Source organism: Daucus carota, chromosome 1 (assembly GCF_001625215.2).
Source record: "Daucus carota subsp. sativus chromosome 1, DH1 v3.0, whole genome shotgun sequence".
Taxonomy (NCBI): domain Eukaryota; kingdom Viridiplantae; phylum Streptophyta; class Magnoliopsida; order Apiales; family Apiaceae; genus Daucus; species Daucus carota.
The window spans coordinates 895,257-915,075 of NC_030381.2; the positions used below are offsets into that span (position 1 = coordinate 895,257).

The 19,819-nt window shown below is 46.3% G+C and overlaps 3 protein-coding genes and 1 non-coding gene across 4 annotated transcripts; 1 reads left to right on the forward strand and 3 right to left on the reverse strand.

The window, feature by feature from the left end:
* Positions 1–1,380: 1,380 nt before the first annotated feature.
* On the reverse strand, positions 1,381–4,631 carry LOC135152829 (cytochrome c oxidase subunit 2-like). Its single transcript, XM_064093947.1, has 2 exons — positions 4,487–4,631; positions 1,381–3,304 (listed from the first exon to the last, which is right to left on the reverse strand). The coding sequence occupies exons 1-2, from the start codon at positions 4,629–4,631 to the stop codon at positions 2,763–2,765; spliced, it is 687 nt and encodes a 228-aa protein (XP_063950017.1). The 3' UTR covers positions 1,381–2,762.
* On the reverse strand, positions 1,381–6,040 carry LOC135151284 (uncharacterized mitochondrial protein ymf1-like). Its single transcript, XM_064089162.1, has one exon. The coding sequence runs from the start codon at positions 6,038–6,040 to the stop codon at positions 5,546–5,548; it is 495 nt and encodes a 164-aa protein (XP_063945232.1). The 3' UTR covers positions 1,381–5,545.
* Positions 6,041–8,961: 2,921 nt separating this feature from the next.
* On the forward strand, positions 8,962–12,458 carry LOC135151283 (uncharacterized tatC-like protein ymf16). Its single transcript, XM_064089161.1, has one exon. The coding sequence runs from the start codon at positions 8,962–8,964 to the stop codon at positions 9,682–9,684; it is 723 nt and encodes a 240-aa protein (XP_063945231.1). The 3' UTR covers positions 9,685–12,458.
* Positions 12,215–12,287, reverse strand: TRNAK-UUU (transfer RNA lysine (anticodon UUU)). Its single transcript has one exon. It is a non-coding gene; the product is annotated as a tRNA-Lys (tRNA).
* Positions 12,459–19,819: the final 7,361 nt, after the last annotated feature.

Sequence of the window (19,819 nt, forward strand, 5' to 3'; positions counted from 1 at the left end):
AGTTATGGAAGGGTTTCTCCCCAATGGAATGATCTGGACCCTTGCGAAAGAAAGGCCCCCTAAATCCGACGACCTTTACTTAAAAGCTCCCAATTGGGTCAGTAGCTGGCCGAGTAGTTGATAGACCAAATAAGCACAGTAGCCGTTTAGAGCCGAAGGAGGGATTCTATAGCCTACGCACTTGTCTTTAGGCTTTAGGAGATCGAAGTTGGATGAATTTCCAGTGGTTCCTTCCGTCGGCGTCATCGAATCGCGTTAGCAATCCAGAAGAACTGGAAACTCGAAACGACCGGTCAAAGGAATTGATCCGTTTAGTTCTGTTCTTCTCCTAGTTTGATAGCACACCCATGTAGGGGGATCTTTCCGACGCTAAGCGCGCTGCATCTCCTGTCCGAGTGAAGAATATCTTGTCCAAGTCCTTCCAGCTTGCACCCTTCTTCTGCCATTGGGAATTGAACATCTCTCAACTTGTAAGTGGTAGAAATGAAGGACTCTGTTGCAGGTTTTGGTTTATTAAAGAATCATCTCAGAAGCCCGTGTATATTAGTAAAAAGGGGGGACTTTCGCGGGCCCGATGTCTCTGGTGTGCCTGAAAATGTGATTGATAAATGGGCTTTTGAAACTCGATTTGTCGCAACAAACAAGAGGCATTGTCTCCGCCTTTTCAAGTAAGGATCATTTCTCAAGTGGTTATGATCCTCCATTGCTGCTCGGTAGTGGCCTAAGGCTCAATGATTGATCTTCCGCGCTAAGGCTAGCATCTCATCTTTCATCTTATTGCTTCGAGCTCTCTTCGGGAAAGTGTAAAAGTGTAACCTGTTGCTCCTTGATTTCACATAAAGAACTGAGTGCCTTCTGCTCCTTTTGGTCTTCTCTTTCTGTGTCTATGAATCTCCTGCCCGCTCACACTCTCTTTATCGAATCCTTCTAGGCGGATAGGACTACTCTCCTCCTGCTTGCTCTTGGGCCTTGGCTGCTTAGAGACACCCCTTTAGCTCGTCTTAGAGAATTTAATTAGGAATTAGATTCTCGTCTTATTGTAGGTCGGTCATCTGTTCAATCTGGAATTCCATCTCTTGTTTGGTTTCTGGTACCGGTTTAAGTTCCTTTGTTCAAAAAAATATCTATGTCAGGCTTCCCTTCCCGGTTGTCCTGTTCAATCCGCTGTTCTTCTGTCTGAGGCAAAGGCGAATCCCTCATACTGTATATGGTCGAGCCGGCTTGGCTGGTACATCAAGCATATCGGCATATTCTTTTTTCGGCGTGGTACACATATCTTTCAATGTCAATCAAGTAATTCATTCTCACTGTCTGAGGAAAACGTGAAGAATTGCCATTTTATGAGCTTGTAAGGCCCGTTGAAGTCCCCGAATAAAGGGAAAAAAGGCTATAAGTAGGCCGTTTGCTGTTGCTATAAGGGCTGCTCGCCTTTATACGGCTTCGCTATCGCTTCTATGTAGTGGTCGACCTAAAAGAAAAGGTAGTATTCCTGCCATACTAGAATGCCTATTCTCTAGTGCTAGAAGCTTCGCCAGAAGCAAGCAAGACGAGGTCGCTCCGCTTCGTAGACAGGGCCCGTTCCGTACTTTACTTACGAGCGCGTGTAGTACTCGCCCCTATTTCTAAAGGGGCTTATGCACTCCACTCGCTGTCTACTAAACGAGCGTTCGAGCGAGCGGGCGAAGCCTTCCATTTAGTTGCTTCCCCCCTTTTCCCTCACCCTACTCTTCCATTTCCGCTTAAGCTTCCCCGGTTTGTGGGATTAATTGATTGGATACCCGAGAACCATAATCTTTCCTAGAAACAGCTTCTACGACGATAGAGAGGGGTCAGGTTTGTTTGGCATCTATGCCCCCTGCCCTCCAAACAGTATGGGAGCCTTTCAGCTCGTACTGCTCACACTCCTAGATCTTCACGGCACCTCCTCCACCATAGTGTGAGCTGGGAGCAGCTCTGAAAAGCGAGGCCTACTTCAAAATGCGCTTTCAACAACGTCAACAACACCACGAAAAAAGTAAACTATGGTTTACCACTGATCTGATCATAGGTGAAATCAAATCCCTTCGCGCCAGGCTTGGAAACCGTAAGTCAGGCCCCTTCGCCTCTCGGAAGCGAGAAAACGAGCAGCAAGCTTAAAAAAAAGCCCTGCCCGCCCTTCTCTATTTTGAGCCTCATATTGAGGAGGCTTCCCGGACTCGTAACAGACGGCTAGGAACAAGAAGAGGGTCAGTAGTCTCTGCCGTTGCAGGTCCTTCTCTTTCCGCTGAGATGGCCCTCTTTTTTTTGTTCACCGCGGCACGAAATCATGAAGAAGCTGGAAGAACTCAGAAAGAGAGTGGCGCCTAGCCGTTGAGAGCGTCTGTTGTCTTTGTAGAGGAACAGTACGATCTTGGACTGGCCCCCTTCGCATGACCTAGAAAGCAAAAAAGTCCGTGCTACTATAAGGCCTCTAAACTCCTCCCTCAGGACACTGTTGCGTTGCCCATAGGGACGGGGTAGCCCCGACTTCCATAGGTCCTTGGTTCGACCTCCTAATGAGAATTGAGGCCCTTGCGCGGGCGTCTCATCCCTAAGACTTGTTTGCTCTGTATGGAGTGCCCCGTGGTTCCTCGAGTGCCAGCCGCAGAGAGGAATGCCATCAACTAGGGCGCTATTGGCCACTAACCACTCGCTCGCCGGCCGCTCGGGCTCCGCGTTTCAAGTTCGTTATCCTAACCGTATCCTCTGCTCCACCGGGAGCCTGGCCCCTTCTTCTATCTTATCTACTGCCTTGCTCCTCGGCTCCATACTGCTCCAGCCGCTCGCTGTAATAGCTTGCTTCTCGGGTGGCTCGCACCCTGGGTGGTGCGGCTGAGCCAGAGTGGGCTCAGCAGTCGGCCTATCTTTCCGGGCGCACGCGTAAAGGCATGATTAGTTCCACAAATCTCACTGCACTGACCATAGTAAACTCCTTCTCGTTGTACCGAAATAGAGATCTGATTTAAACGCCCAGGTACAGCATCACATTTTACACCTGAGGAAGGTACAGCCCAACTATGAGGTACATCAGCAGATGTTACAATAATACGTAGATGAGTTTTGGCTGGTACAACCACTCTATTGTCCACTTCTAATAAACGTGATTGCCCCAATTCTGGATCATCTTCTGGAATCGTATAACTGTCAAAAGTGAGTGACTGTTCATCGGAACTGTTATAGTCCGAATACTCATAAGGTTGGGTCGACGCCCGCCTCCCTCCAAACTGTACTTGCAAGTTTCCCCGCAAAAAGCTCTCCACGCCTACTCTTAGAAAGAACACTATTTATCTTTAGTTAGGTAGTTCTCCCGACCGTAAGACCCTTTATGAGTAAGGGGGATCGAAGGCCGGGGAATTTGTATTGGCAACAGGGAACCGTTTATCACCCAGCCCTACCTACCCTATGTATTCGAGAGGGAGAGGCTGGAACCGAAAAAGACCTGGTTCCACACATATGAGACAGGCAGAAGGTATGGGACGACCAGTTCACCACGGAAAGCGAATTCGATCCTATAGTCGTCTTCTTTGTTCGATAAATGCGCAGTGGAAAGGGAAAGGGATGCTAGTCGGGCTCGGCGAAGCTGTAGGCCCCAATAAATAAGATCCAGAGTGATTCCTCACCTATCCTGTCCGGGGCACAGTTGAACGCTCGAGTATAGATTCCCTATGCTCGTGTGAACGGCCGGCCCGTAGATCTAAAAGGATCCATCCATAGGCCTGACCGGATATCGTTTGTCCACAAATTCAACAAAAAGTTGGTTTTTAGTAGTAGTTCATGAGACCTCGAATTCCCACGTTCCAGCGTGCATTATGCCAACGGGTCCCGCCCCCAACTCTAGCTGAGAAGTTGAGTTACCCTTCTTTTTTTTTCAGAAAAAGAATAGAATAAAGAAAGAGATCGTCTATATCCTGTATCGATCATAGGATCGCTCTATGAATAGGTCAATTCTCTGCGACCTCCCACAGTTCACGACATCCCTTGCTTCTCGCTGCGAACGGCTCCTCTACCGAGGAGTAGAAGCGCTGGTCCCCTTCGGTCAAGTTGCTTGTGCCTGCTGTTACCTACCGTAGGACCTCCGTCCCCGAAGCGAAGAAAGAGGAGCAGGAACAAGAGGTTGTCCTCTCCCGGCCCAGTAGTTCCGCAACTACTACCGTGGTTGTTGCCAACGGGGATCCCCCATTCCGAAAGGTTACTGGGCCGGCCGTTAGGTCCAAAGTTGTATGCCACTGCTATGGTGCCGATAGATTCACTACTTCAGCGCCGTTATCGGACATTGCAGGCTGAGCATCTATTTCTCGTATATCGCTCCACACCGAGAAGAGGGATGTGTGCCTCCAGCAACAACAAGAATGGAACCATAGGCTCCTATGCTGGGAGCATTTCGGGGTATAGGCCTAACCACCTCAACTCCCCGTTTCTGGCATGCTATAGTTATGAAAGTCTCTCGACGGCGGGAATGGGAGATTACCGGTAAGCCAGATGCTTCGCGAACCATATTCAACTTTAAGGCATTTCGTTGCACTTAAATCACCCTCGTGAAGAGGCGCACTCCGATACCATTGATGTCCAATAGCTTTGATAGTCATGGCTGGATCTACTACTACCTCGTCCATTGAGTATAACAGAGCAAATGATGGTATAGCAATGAACATCGGGATGATACTAGGAAATATGGTCCGAAGAATCTCGATAGTAGTTCCATGAACAATCCTTTGCGGGATTGGATTTTTTTTAGAGTGGAAATGCCATAAAGCGCGAACTAAGATCCGTGATACGAAAACCAAAATCAGAATGAGGAAGAAAAAGATATCGTGATGTAAGTCTATTATTCCTTGCATCATAGGCGTTGCTGCGTCTTGAGATCCTAATTGCCACGGTTCCGCTGCATCACAAGGAGAATTTGTAAAAAAATGGAAAATACCTGTGAACGACATTTGAAACACTTTCATCTCTAGAGTTCCGCTTCTTGCTCTAAAAATGCAAAAAGACTTGGAACGAAATCTATGGTTGGTCCAACCAAGAAAGGCATGGGACTTGTTGGGCATTAAGGGCGACCCATCGGCCCCTTTTGACAGACTTCTTTGTCCATCTCTTCTCTATATGATATTTATTCTAGACTAGATGGGACCAGATCTATTACTCAAACAAAAGCAACACAACCCTAAATGTGATCTCCCACGCCTGGCAATGATACCATTAGTGGTAAGGAGTGAGCATGTGGCAAATACCCAAACTTGTGCTTGACTAAGCCTCGCCCACATGGAAGATAACTTGTTCTCCCATAGGAAGGCACTTGGGTTTCGACCAAGTCATCTCTCACGGTAACAGTGATGAGCTGTTGAGCGAAAGACGTTAGGTGATAGTCACCATATAGAGATGTTGTTAATACCTCTAAGAGAGTCTTGCCCCCCGTATTACTCCATAGGGCAGCGAGGAGCATGCTGTGGAACCAACCAAGATGTATGTCGTCCGGCCCGACCCCAGACTCTTTCTTCCCGACCTATTTTACTTTACTCTCTGGCCGCAGTTATTTAGGTGGTATCCCGAGATTTAAGAGATTTAATTCCTCCCGGGAACACACGAAACAAAGATATGAACTAGGTAAATAGAAATTGAAAAGAGATGTTTCCAATTCATCAAAATGATAAGTTTTTTCTACATCCATATGATCTACTAAAGTGAAAGTAGATCGGTATTGCCCATATAATAAAAGCAGATCTTGGTCCATGGAGTCCCAAGAAGGTAAGAACTCCAACCTGTCCGATGCTTCTTCGGCCAAATACGATATACAAGTGGGACCTGCACTATGAGCAAGCTGTGCGAAAAACCGCTTCTTTTTTCCGGTTCCGAAACAACTTGGGCGAAATAGGGTTCTACCGGGAAACCATGGATTTTTGAGTTTTCGCCATTGGTTACTGGTTGAGCCACTGGAATGGAATGAGATAAGAATCTCTGGAGATCTTTCCTCTCCACTTACTCGTAACAGGCTTTCCCTCTGTAGAATACTTTTTCCGAATGGCATAATTTTCCTATTTTTTCCTTGATCTTCAAAGAAAACTGACTCCTCCTACTCCTTCTTCTCCTTCTTCTATCGTCGTTGGTCCTTCTTTCACTAATGATCTCACCATTTTTTAGTCGTTCGCGCGAGGGACTATCCTTTCTATCGCTTGCCCTTGCTTTTCGCTCTCAAGACAAGGCTCTCTCTTCTATAAAGCGAAGCAAAGCGCATGGCGCTGAAGTGAAGAAAGCTCAATAAAGACACACGGCAGGGCATAGCATAAATGAAACCGCTTATCATTTCATAAAAAAGATATGCTTTACCTTTCTCGATGCTTTTTGGGGGGTGACTCACCAACCGACCCAGCAGTTATCGATGACAGAACGGTACGAACAAAGAAAAGTCATTCTATTTGGTAGTTCTCCATGGACTTCTCTCTTTACCCCTTTGCGTATGTTCGTGCACCTCCAGATGGGCGGGGGCCGGCCTACCACTCCCTTATGCAGCATTTATTAGCTTAGCTGGGTTGGGTGGATCGTGCAATAAGCCTCTCCCTTCCCCCGTATGCAGCTACCTTAGATAGAGTGACTCTACAGGTAGTTGACTTGCTTAGTAGCATGGGTTCTATGACTCTTCGACTTACAGGCTAAATAAGATATCTTTTTTGCTTTTAAAGCGCTGTGAAGGTCACAGGGGAACCCCGGTGTTGCGTAGGAATTAGTGCTGGAAGCCCTAGTAGTAAGCAGAAAAGAAAAAGTAGCCCCAAGCCTTATTCATAAGCTCAAGATAGCCAAGATGGATTCTATCTACTATTTGAATAATATTTACTCTGGGTAGTGAGATGGACTCTTCCAAGCCTCTAGGAGAGAAAGGGTATACTGACTGTCTTCGTCCTCTGGATGAGTCTGTCAGTCCAGTCCGTCAGGTCAATCAATTGCCATTGCAATGTAAGAGTCAAAAATGGATTCTCCTCTCTTATCTCAACGCTAGCGACAGCCAGTCTTCTCAACACCTCCCCTAGGGCAGCCCAACTAGAATGAGCAAGGGCACCTTATATATGCGTATGTGCACGTAGAACCTATAGAGAGAGAGAACTCCTATGAATTGAGGTGGTGTTGAGACTCATCATCGTGAGGTCTCTGTTGCTATTCTTCGTTTTCAGAATCTAGATTGGTGTTCAGTGTACCGGCAGAAAGCCTACCCTAGTAAAAGAGAGAGCGCGCCTACGGGATTTACGCTTTGAGTCGAGGGGGAAACAGCAATCAACACCTTGTCCGATGTGCTCGTGTTCGTTTCTGTGAGTATGTTGAGAAGTGTACACCGGCGTGTGCGCCCTTGATACATAGAAGACGGGGTGATCGACGCGTCCACGTGCATGCATAGAAAAGGTGTTCACCCAATCTCCCATTCGTTGTCTCGGGTCCATATATAAGATCCACTCCTTAGTAGCTTTAGCTTGGAGATTCATTCTAAGAGTTCTAGTTCTTCGAGGAAGATCCGTCAAGTAGAGATATCGCCGCATTCTCTAGTAGTAGGTAGAAGCATAAGGACTAGACCTACATACAAAGAAAGAAAGCTGATATAAACAGCTCCATATTAGCGAATTGCCCCTTTTGCCCGTTGGGTGCTGTGAGGAGTTTGCTCCATCTCCGATACTTATCGTCGAGCTGCTCCCTGCCTATCTAGTGGGGACTGCTCGCCCTACCCTAATCGAATTTTCGAACTCAAAATAGAAGAGAGAAAAGACAAGGAAAGATTCTTCCCCAGCCTAAGGACGCCGATACCAGGGCAACGCATTCCTAACACTTCTTTAATGGAGGATCGGTATCAAGAGCAGGAAACGAAGTTCTTCGAGTTGCGGGTGCCGCTGAGGAGCTCGGTTCGGGTACTGTTTCACTGAGGGTTTCAAAGCGCCTTGCCCGACTTCCCGCCATAAATAGAAGATTGATTGCTTGCTCTGGTTATAAGCGGTTAAGGTAAAACGGCAACCAACTTTCAATCATACTTATCATTTTGCCTTGCTCATGGCACTTCTTTCTTCGTCACTCGCCCTTCCTCACAACATAAGGTTGAGTGCCCTCCCGCTCTCTCGCAACAAACAGAGGAACCGAGAATGAATATGCGCTTATGTGCTGCGCTTCGACTTAGTCCTCTAACTCTAACCTTTAGTCGACCAACCACCATCTCCTTCCTAGGAGAAACCATTTGCCTTTGAATTCCTTTCCTAGATAAGCTATCCTCTCTAGGCGGACCTACCTTTATCAATGAAGGTTGTACTCTTTCCCATTTTTTGTAGTTTATAGCTCCTGGAACTAGCACACCATGGGTCGGGCTCTCGATCAGCATAGATGGGCGGTGTGGATAGGGTAGAAGAGACCCGGGCAGTACCTCATACTATGCCTTCCACTATGGAAGTGGGAATCCCCTTACTCATTAGCGTACTCAAGGCTCCCGCACCTGGGATTAGTTGTCTTAAGCCCTTTCGGGACTAGCTTCTCTCTCTGCTTTCCTTGCAGTGACTGCTTGCTTGCTCTGAGGTCCCTCTAACCCACTCAATCTAGTCACCTTGAGATTGAGATGGCACTTTTTGGTGCTTATAAGGCTGGACAAGCCTTCGAGCAAAAGATGACTTTCGACAGCATGCATGAGTTCAATCTAAGTCGGATGAAACAAAAAACGGCAAAGAAACTTGAAATGCTAGTGAATGAATATAAGGAAACGACTGGACCAGCTAGAGTTGCACGTGTGGGAAAGAGACAGATTGGAGCTCCACTTTTTAGGTCTAGTGAGGCAAGGGCTCAAAGAAGGTGGCCCCGCCTATGTCAGAGAAATCTTTAAATGAATAAGTTTTTTTTATTTCTCCTTTGAATTACTCATATATATCCTATGAATTTCATTTCGCACCGGAAACTTTTATAGGAGAAGTTCGAATCCGTTTCGTTCGGATGTTGATCGGTTTTGGTTTGACATGGTTTACGCGTTACTGGTTCCCGGAAGAGTTAATATCTCCATTAGCTAAACCCTTTCTTACCCTGCCTTTGGACTCGTATTTTGTTCGTACACAATCAACGGAGGCCTCCCCGACATATGTTGCAACGTCTCCAATAGCATGCTCTTACTTCGTCTTTCCCTTAATAAGTCATCAAATTTGGTGCTTTTTGATCCCCAGTTGCTATGGGGAACAAAGGACGAAATACAATCGATTCCTCCATTTAAGTGGTTCTCGCTTCTCCTTGTTCCTGTTTCTAACTCTTCCCCGGGTAGTTCCCAATGTTTGGCACTTTCCATACTTCATGGGTGCAACATCAACAAATTCGCTCATGATCAAGTTACAACCCAAGATCTATGACCATATTATGTTAACTGTTCGTATTTCGTTCATTCCATCGGTATGCTCTCAGGTACCTGTAATTGTGATCCGTTTGCCAGAACCAAGGGGTCTTTCTGTGGAAACCTCCACGAACAATCGTCGTTTTTTGATGGTTTTTCCGCTTCTCACAGCTGCTCTTTCCACACCTCCGGATATCTGGTGCCAAATCGTCGCCCGTTTCCTTATTTCTTTGATAATAGAGTTGGCTATCTCTGTGGCATCGATTGTACAAGTTCGTGAAGAGGGCTGGACGAGTGGAATGAGGGAGAGCGGCTCGATCGACAAAAAAGAAGAGTAGCCCCCCTAGAACCTGGCAAAGTCATTATCAATGAATTCCCGAGCAATTATCAACCAATCACGTAATTTGTCGACAGAAAGCTGATATAAAGTCATTGATATATAAATTGATCTAACTGGACCTTCAGCCCCTATTCCAGACTATTCTTTCTACAGGAGATAGATGAAACTCGCTGACAAGGCTAGCTACAGCGCATTCATTGCACCCTCCCGTCTCTTCTTCAAAATAAAAACGGTATTCGTTTGTACCGGCGGTTCGTCGAGCGCAGCTTCCCTTAAACTAACTACTTTATGGGAATCCCTCGCCGATCGATCTTAGCACTATGCTTCACACAGGTTTTTTTATAGAGAGAGAGAGTAAGACGCCTTTCTGGGGCTTTAAAGCAGGGCCACAGATATTGCAAAACTTTCGGAGACGGGATGGAAAGACTTTCGTGAGAAGAGATGGTAGGCTTGATACGGATACAGCTGCTTATCACCCACCTTCTAATCGATTTTGGATTGGAAGGAGGGTGAGGAACGAACACAGTGGTTTGACTGCTGGGATCCCAATCGGCCTGCATCAGCGGAAAATGGAACTCTCGAATCACGGGTGACTCGCTTTATCGGGATGGGAGGAATTGCTTAATCGGCATTCCTTCCCTAAATAAATCCACTAGTAGGTAGCGGTAGGAGAGATCTATTATGGTGGGATGGACCGTTATCTAATTCCGGCCGGCATTTCTGTCAATCGGCGTAAGCACTCCGCTCGTTCGTAAGCCCCTTTAGAGAGAGGAGAGAGGGGCGAGGGCGGCTTTGATGAGAGCTAAGGGCCGAAGGCGGCTTCGCTTAGTATATAAGCTGATAAGACCTGCGGCAGATACAGTAGAGCGCATGCAAAAAGTAGCTTATCTTATAAAGTAGACAGCAAAAAGGAAATTGCCTGCCATGAGACAGACAAGCCGCTCCTTCACTATTGCAGAGCGGCTTCGCTCAATAAATGCTACAATATTTTTTTAGTAGAATAATGTGGTTTTTTCTAGTGGATTGGAGCGGCTTCGCTATCCCATGCAAGTGAAGGGACAGTCCTCCTATCGCGAACCTATCCACTTATCTACCGCATCGAGGCGAACATCTCGGCTTGGTTGGAAAGCTTTTATATAGCAATAAACCGGAAGGCTCAGGTCTTTCCGGGGCCAGGCAAGGGGTTCGGAGTTGGGTCGAAGGAGGCCAACTAAAACGGAGTTTAGGTAAAAAAAAAGAAAGAGCTTGGGATAAAAACAAACCTCACCCTAGGAGTCGGAGTCACCTGTGAAAGGAACGGAGTTGGGCCCTACGCCTAAATAGGATCGGCTTGGGTTCGTATGAATGGAACGGCATAGAAAAGAAACCATTGTATGCTACCACGCTACGATTTTTATTCCGAAATATTTTATCGCTACTATCGGGGCGGGGGCCCGTCTTTCGAGTCGTTCTTACGGCCGTGGTAGCTGCCGAGCCTCCATATCGACTGGGAGTTGCTCTCTCGTCTTTTTTCCTCCGCCTTCCTCTCGTAATTGACCCTATCTTTTCTGCTACGCCTATCCATCCGTCAGATTTACATCCAATCCAGCCGGGTGAGCGATAGCGGCTCCTGTTTACTAATAGATCTGCCGCCACTAGTATAACAAAAAAAGCACATAAGGATCCGGAATCTTTCAATTGACTGATCAGGATCATAGAAAGCCCGGTATTACCAGAAAGGATAGTCGTGATGTCCCTTTATGGCCGGCCTAATCAGTATGGAGCCGAAGGCTCGGGTTTCCAGCAGGCCCCTTCTCTTGCTTTCCCTTTAAGTGACAAGGGGGGTGGGCCGCTCCAAGCCGAAAGCGATAGCGAATCCCGAACTTGCCCACGCTCATCCAAACCGACCTCAAAAAGCGATCGGAAAGCGAAGCCCTTCCTTCCAATCCAAGCCGGCAAAGCCGCCCCTATATCTAACCACCGCTCACCCCGATCACATATTGGCGCGTTCATGATGCATCATGATCAAAAGGCCGTAAAGAAGACAAGACCTATGCATCAGTGTACTGTCATGATCACATATTTTCTCTATTTTATTGACGACTTGAGGGCGAAGCCGCCTATTTATTATTATTTATTATTATTAGGGCAAAGGGCGCTCCCTCCTCCTAACTCCTTCCACTTCTCCCAGGGACAGGGACTACGGCTTGACCTTCGGGGAAGAAGTCCGCGGGACCCCTCTCCTTCTAGGGCGCCTAGATATTGAAAGGTTATCCCTTTGCAACGCTGGAAGCTAAGCAAAGTCACGAAGCTGGCTGACTACGCTCGAGCAGAGCTCAGGCCCGGGGGTGGTGGCTGAACTCGCCGCAGAGTTCAGGAGCGAGAAAGACTATCTTGATGAATGCAATAAGAGCCGGCTGCTCTCGCCGCAGCAGAGTGCTTTGCCCATGCTGCTATCCGCCGCCGAAGCGCGTCTAAAGGAAAAAAGGCCAAAGAGTGATCTTTGAACGCTACTACGCATCCTTACTCATAGTATAGTAAGGTAGGTTTGGGTATAGCAGGACTTGAACCTGCGACCATTAGGTTAAAAGCCCAATGCTCTACCAACTGAGCTATACACCCCCAAAAATATGTAGTAGTAAATAAGGATTGGTGCGGAAAAGAGGGCGGCCCCTTCGCTTAGATAGCAAAGCCGCCTTCAGCCCCTCTTCTTCTCATCATATGAAAGGGGCGCGGCTCTGTATGAGGCTCGTACTGCAGAGCAAGCGAAGAAAACGTAAGGGTGCGCGTTAGCACTCCTGCAAAAAACGGGCTAGCTAGCGCTAACCTTATTGAAAACTCAAGGAAAGCCTTGATCGATATGAGAAAGATGCGCTCAAGCATGCGAAGAAAGCCGGCCTTACTCAACACCTTTATTAGTAAGGTTGCTTGTTTCCACTCATTGAAGATTCTATCTACAAAAGAAGGTCAACGGGGGATACTAAAAGCAAATGGCTCTCACTGACACCATCTACGAGAAGGTGAGGTCGTCTTTCTTTCCAGCCGCCATACGGTTCGCCTTAAAGACGGAGAAGGTGAGGAGCAGTTATCTATGTAATTACGGTCTTTGTTGGCCGTTGTTCCGGTCGAGCACTCTTTTTTCTTTGCCCAATTCCGTCTTACCAAACAAGACTTACTTCTTACCAACCCGCGAAGGGTTGTGAGGCTGGACCAGGTATGAAGAATGAATCTATATCTGTGCACGGAAGTTGCTGGCCGGCGGCCGCTCAACTGTTCGAGCGCGGTGGTATTGGTTCCGATTCGACAAAGGTATAATGCCTGGTCGGGGGTCCAGTACAGTAGGTAGCAGGCGTGTTCGTTTTGTTTTGGCTTCCGAGCGAGAAATAGGCAATGCACCATGCTTGCTGCTACGTACGTTGACCTTTACTTGACAGATTCATCCAATTTCACTCACACTCAAAGGAGGGCAATCCAACTTCCATTGAAGCAGCTTCCCCGGAACTAGCTGCCATTGAATCGGTTGGTGCCATTGATTCTCTTGGAGGCAGGGCAATAGATTAAGATTTGGCGGTAAGCGAAGGAACTTTAGGGCTTAGGGTAGCGAGTGAGCCTTATCATAAAGCATAAAGGGTAGGCAACTTCAATAGGTCTAGGGGAGGAAGAAGGAGTTGTTCATAGCTAAGAATCGCTAAGGCCAATCATTCCCTAGTCTATCCTATATATCTTTCTATTCTAGCTGGGATATTCTCTCTATTCAAGCGGATAAGAGAACGGCGGTTACTTGTGCAGCTCCCACTAGGCTCAAGAGATGAGGCTAAGCGAGATGTAAAACCTATCGCTAGCGATATACGTAACGAGGCATTAGAGCAAAGGCTTTGTCGCCAAATGGCGTATATAATACGATAGTGCGGTATTGTTGTTATGGAAAGTCGCTCTATTTCCTTGGATCTCTTAATCCAGTATGTTTACCCTCACTGACAGTATGAAAGAAGGTAGCTCACCACCAAGTCTAGGTACCCCATCATATGTCACAGTAGGGGATCAATGCTCATTTACATAAAAATGAGCTAGACCTGCAGTGAAGTCTTGGGAGCTAATAAGCCAGGTAAGAGAGGACACCTTAGTATAGGAAAACAAGAAGCATAAGACACGAGTTCCGGTATTAGTACCTCCCATTCTCTGATGACTCTCAAAGGAACAAAGAGGTAAGCCCTATAAAGAGGGAAAAGCCCTATTAGTTAACTGCCGCCGGTGCTACTTCCTTACTTAGTCAAATACCCTGATCTATTCATTCAAGAAAAGAAGATAGTGATTTGGCTAACCTCAGGTACCTTCCCCCAATCGAACTATCGTGCGTGACACATACCTGCCGATTCCATATAAGCGTATTTCACTCATTGCTATTAGTGGAAGAATGCCCTCAAAGTCCCTCAAATGCGGCTGCCTTGAACGAATCCCATTCGTAGTTCTGAATAAACCTCCTAAGTCAATCCGGACGGGATAAATTCCAAAGGATCATGCCGAGTTCCTGAAAGATTCTTCAGTCTACCCAGGCTTCTTTTTATCTGCTTTTTTCTTTCCCTATCTTCCAATAGAGAATAGAACGTTTCCGCTACCCTTTTGTTTTGACAAAGCTGTATGCCCTAATAGCATTAACATTCGATAGTTGACCCTCGACCTAAAGAAGTTCAGATTGACTGCGAAGTAATGCACTACTAGAAAGATTGAATAATGTTGACCTTTCGCTTCGCTCGAGTCACTACGTACCTTAGACCGTAATGTGAGATCAAATCTATCATGTCGCTTGCTATTGATCGAACCTATCTTTCTTTTGTTTGCCCATTCGCTCCCCTATATCAAGTTTTTCCATCCTATCCTTGAGTTTGAGTAAAGGTGCCTCACGCTTAGTGTGGATGCTTCTCCATAACCAGAGAACTTTCTCCGGATCATATCCAGTAGCAAGCATCCCTTCCTTAGATTAGATTCGAGAGTAGGCATGCCCAGACCCAGCCCAGCTTTGCATCATTACTCGCGGTTGGTTAGGAGCAGCGTCAGGGGAAGGAACGGGGGCATGGGTCTCTCGGGAGCAAAGGCTTCGGTTGGGATAGAAGCATAGGTACCCAGAGCGGAAGATCCACCGGCGGATCCTACAGCAGAGGCAGAGGTAGCTGGAGAAGCTGCAATGGTAGTTTATTATGTTGAGTAAGTTGAACCAGCCGAAGAAAAATAAGAAGGTAGCAGCTACTTCTTCTGCTTCTTCGGTTGTTGCCGCCTAATTAGCTACGATCAATGAAAATCTCGTAAGAAAGCTGTGCCACGAACAGCGCTTTGCCCCTTCTATATAAGCTGCACTGCGCTGAATGAGAAAGATCTCCTGCCCCCATCTATTTGTTGTGGGGTTCTTTACTTGGTTTAAAACCGTTCATTTTCCTACAAGCAAGTCTTTCTTTCAATTGTGCAATTAGTTGTCTCTAGGCAGCCACCATCAGGCGCCTTTACGCAAGATGAACTCTCTTCCTAAAAGTACACCGCACATATTGTTACTCTTTAGCCATCTATGAATCCTTTTCAGAGTCCTCCGGTCGAGTTGGAAAACAACCCTTGAGACCTCGTCGCGGCGTTAGCAGCCATTGACATTGACGATGTGATGTATTGAAGACTAAGCGAGCCAGCCTAGAACGGAACAAAAGAAATTTCAATGAAATGAAGTACACGCAACTACGCCTGTGAACTCGGAGAGCCTTTCAGCATTCCTTGAATCTACCCTAGGAAAAGGCACTTTCTTTTCTTATGAGATTTTTAGTTAGAGGTAAAAGAGCCCAAGACGCGCATCCACCGGATAAGCCATATAGTTCTTTGTGATCCTCAAGTTCAAGTCGTTGGACGCTTCGTGTCCCTGCCCCCTTTCTCTTCCTTGGGCTTTGGGCTTTTGTCCAACTTCCAACTCAATATCTTAGTCATCTTTCTTCAAAGGCCGTTGATTCTGCTTCCTTGATTGAATAATAGAAGGTGAATCAATAAGACAGTACCGGGCGTGTGATAACAACACTTGCTTTCGTGCTGGAATTACCTTGGTGTCACTCACCTATCTTTGCCTTGCTTGGCTCCTGTATACTAAAATGGCTGTCTCGCTGTCTACTGGAGCTCGGATCCGACTAAAAGTGGGTTCGTGTATATGCGCCCTGCCCAGAGCTAGCCTGAAAGAGCAGCCGTGGAGAGTCTTGGCTACCATGCCCGGGAGTGCTTTCGAGAAGACATGCACCTTTCTAAGATCTTCTTCTTTGTCTTGAGAACAGCCTCCTTCTCTATCTATTTCCCCTCATTTGCACGAGATGACGGGATTACTTGCATACTCGTAAGGCATGATTTTTCCACTTGCTTGAAGCTCTCTTCCCGTGTCGATGAGGGGCTATTCCTTTCAACCAAAACAAGTTGAAACCTATCTTCTAGCTTCTAGCGTAACTTTCGCAACACTCTTTTTTTTCCTGCCGGAATGTGCTTTCTGTTGCTGCATCCGGCTAGTGATTCTGAGAAATACTAGGAGCTATAGGTCTAGTTTTGCCAGGCGATTCAATCCGTCTCCGATTTACTCACTAAAGTCTTCCGACCTAAGCTTTCGATTGGGGCTAGCTACGTGACCGCACTCTCTTCTTTCGTGTAATCCCTTGCCAGACGCAGCGAATAAAAGCAAGAACGGGCTTGCCTTTCAACAAGCTTACTTCTCGGAGGCAGGATTTGAACCTACAATCCTCAGATCATGAGTCTGATGAGTTAACCATTCCTCTACTCCGATGGACAAGTTATACGAATAGAATCAGAAAAGCCATCATTAACGCAAACAAGGCAATAGCTTCAGTAAGTGCAAAGCCCAAGATTGCGTAACCGAACAGCTGTTTTGACAAAGACGGATTGCGTGCTAAACAACCCGGGAGCGGGATACAAATGATTCTAGAAGAGACAGAGAACAATATATCATAAACCTAATCGACCGAGGAGAAGAGCTTGAGAATTAATTTCTTTCTTACGATATTTTCTTTTTGCACCTTAGCCTGCATTAGCTACACTTGCCGTAGGTTCTGAAAGATGCTCTACTCTTATCAGCCGTTTTTCGTGACATCATATCACTTTCGGCAAGTCAATCCCCCTTACCGGCTCAATATATCTCTCAATAGATTCGCTTGCCACAACGACCAGACAGGATAGGAGATCGCCCCTCCTTGCTATCCAAATTACCTCGTTTCCCATCCCAAGCGAGAACATTAGATCATGGATTAGCGCGAGTAGCGGAACGAGCTCTATTTACGTCATTATCAGAGGCCCTTCACGCGGCTTGACCGAGAACGGAGCGTTCAGGCAGAGGCTCTCGGGATTTTTCCAAGCCCAGCTCCTCAGCCGAAGGCTTCTTTTACGAGTCACGGGGCTAAATGAGGAGCGCATTCACGAGCACTAGCTTTCCAAACCTTGGTGAACCCCGTGCTTCGCGGTAAGACGGTGGTAACTTCCCGAACCGCTTCCATTTTGTTATTTGAAGTGTATGGATGATCCAATCCCCTTCATCCCTCGTCTAGGTCCTACCGATATCTGGCTTCAACCATATACCCACTGGGATAACAAAAGGAGTCAGCCACTTTTTCTATAAACCATGAGCCGTTGAATAAGCGGAGCCCGGCGACTTTAGAGTGGGGTAGGCGGGCCTTCTAAACCGAGTTAGGTTAAAAATAGCACAAACTCTTCGTTGGGTTAACTCGAGAGAGAAAGTAAATGTCCCGTCCGATCGCACCGGCCTTCGTCTCCCAAGGCTAAGTCCATAGGATTGGGTTGAGCAATCTGCTAAAAAAGATTTCCCTGAGGATGAGTCGGATGACTAAGATTCGTTCGGAAAAACCAGATGATTCGGAAGAACCAGCTAATCTCATAATGCCCCGAGAGCGAACCCCATTGCCAAGCACCGAGCGGAACCATCCGGGCACACCGTTTAGTTTGGGTTTTTACTTTTTCTGTGAGTAATAGGGGTAAAAGAGTTTTCAGGGATGTGGTGAAGCAGTGAAATGAGCCCTCTTCCACTAGTTTATGGCCACGGCTTTGCCTCTTTTTTTTTGTTGAATGAGAAAAGGTGTAACGCCTAGAAGGTAGGGTAGGCAAGCGAGTTCCCCGAGAAAGAAATCTTTTACTCTATCTCCGCTCCTTAACGAGTTGTTCAAGCTTTCATGCACTTTCGAGATAAACATGTATGCCCCTTTCCCAGGAGACAAGGTCCGGCTTTAGAAATGGAATAAGATCCATTGTTGGGGCCATCCCCTTCTGCGCTAATGCAACGTCGGGCCCAGGGGGGACCTGATACTATTAGCATGTTTAGGGCCCTAGCTAGACTTTAGCTCATGGGGCAAGTCACTATATCTCAATTTAGTAAATACATCGTTATTGCCCTGGCCTTTGGATTCTCCCTCTATGACCAAAACACTAAATGCTTTCTTGGATATCGCTCCACCTTGGTTTGATCGAGCTGGCGACAAGTTTCGCTCAAATGGACTTGAACAGCAGAAGGAGGAGATGCGTTAGATGATCCAGAGAGAAATGCAAATGGAACCAACTCAGTAAATTTTGGCTTTGACACAGCCCCCACTCTTGGGTATTCGACCGGGTATAGGTATACTTGCTGCCCTCATAACCGCAGTGAATGATGCCACAATCATTAATCATCGCATTTCTTTTTAAAAAAGATAAAAGATTTTGAGGTCTGCAACCAAGTTTTTCAGACACATCTGAAATTGCGTTAAAATCACCCGCAACCATCCATGGACCTTGTATGTCTTAAGACAGTAATGGCAGTTTTTCCCAAAGAAGCCGTTGAATGGAGCACTTTGCATAAAGAACGGTAAGCCTTACCCGATCAGAATTAAGGAAGCCGATGTCGACTGTGATACACTGTTCAAACGCGTCGACAAGCACTACATGAACTTCATGATTCCAACAGAGCCATATTTTATCATCTGCCTCTTGGTTTGCCAATGAAAAGTTAAAACGAATTCTGTTGGAGAATTCCTGAATCTTATTAGCATGGTGAAGAGGTTCAAGAATAGCAATCAACGAGATATTATACATCTTTACAAGCTTGCCAACCCTCCTTCTTGATTTGATGTTGCCTATGCCTCTGATATTCCACAAGAGGTTATTAATCATGGCTAACAAAAGAATGGAAGAAGTTTGAAAAGAACGAGCCAACGCTCTAGTAATAATCCTTCTGGAGCTCTTCAAGTTCGATTCTTGTACTTTTTGATTTCAGATGTATCTGGTTTCTCCTTGTAGGATTCAGATTCGATTTCTGGGTACAGTCAGCGTTCTTTAATATCGAAGCTGTAGATAACACTTGAGAGAATTCCTTACAAATGGTAAAAAATTACTGAAAAAAAAGGGGTTTGCTTCTCTCATAGGTTCAGCGTCCGAGAAGTATCCCTTGGTCTGAGCGGCTTGTTCCTTTGGAACGTTAGCATCATCTTTGGATTTCAGGCAAACAAGGGATATATTAGACTCCATGTTGTTTATGAGTTCATGATCAGGCTGAGAGATAATAGGCATAATAGCCTGAATACTCTAATTATCAACATTGGAATTGTTAGCAGCCAGAGATGAGTCAATGGCATCTACTATTACCTGATGAGAAGAATCAACCCTCAACTCAGAATCATGAGAAGCAGTACTGCTTGAAGGATCGGCAGAAATCTGTATGTGCTGAGAAGTTTCTTAAATTTATTAAAAGAAAAAAGATTCCGCTCCGTCTGATTGTCCGCAGTATTGTTTGGAAGAGAATATGTATTATCAAAAGGATGATTGGACGGTGTTGTTGCCCGTTGGCCTGTAGACTTGACGTGGGGGAGCTTTTCCTCTTTGTGACCTTGTGCAGATTTTTGCCTAGAGGCATTCGAGTTAGGAGCTGACGGCTGCTGGTTGGACTTCTCTTTGTTGGCTGCATCAGTTGCACTGGAGTTTTTCGAATGAAGTTTGCAGTTTTACTTTGCATGATCTTGTTTGGAACAAGACGTACAATACCTTAAGTCCTTCTCATAGACGATTTTCTATAAAATAAAAACTCGAAGGAAAGATCAGAGAGCTTCCCATTCCGGAAATGCCAGAAAGCCTCCAGGGAGAAGAGGAAT

Bases quoted from the DNA above. Each gene is read 5' to 3' on its own strand.
- LOC135152829 (XM_064093947.1), bottom strand. From the start codon at position 4,631: ATGGACGAGGTAGTAGTAGATCCAGCCATGACTATCAAAGCTATTGGA. The intron at 3,305-4,486 runs GTAATCTCCCAT...CTAACTAAAGAT, and splicing joins GCGAAGCATCTGGCTTACCG to AAATAGTGTTCTTTCTAAGA.
- LOC135151284 (XM_064089162.1), bottom strand. From the start codon at position 6,040: ATGCCATTCGGAAAAAGTATTCTACAGAGGGAAAGCCTGTTACGAGTA.
- LOC135151283 (XM_064089161.1), top strand. From the start codon at position 8,962: ATGTTGATCGGTTTTGGTTTGACATGGTTTACGCGTTACTGGTTCCCG.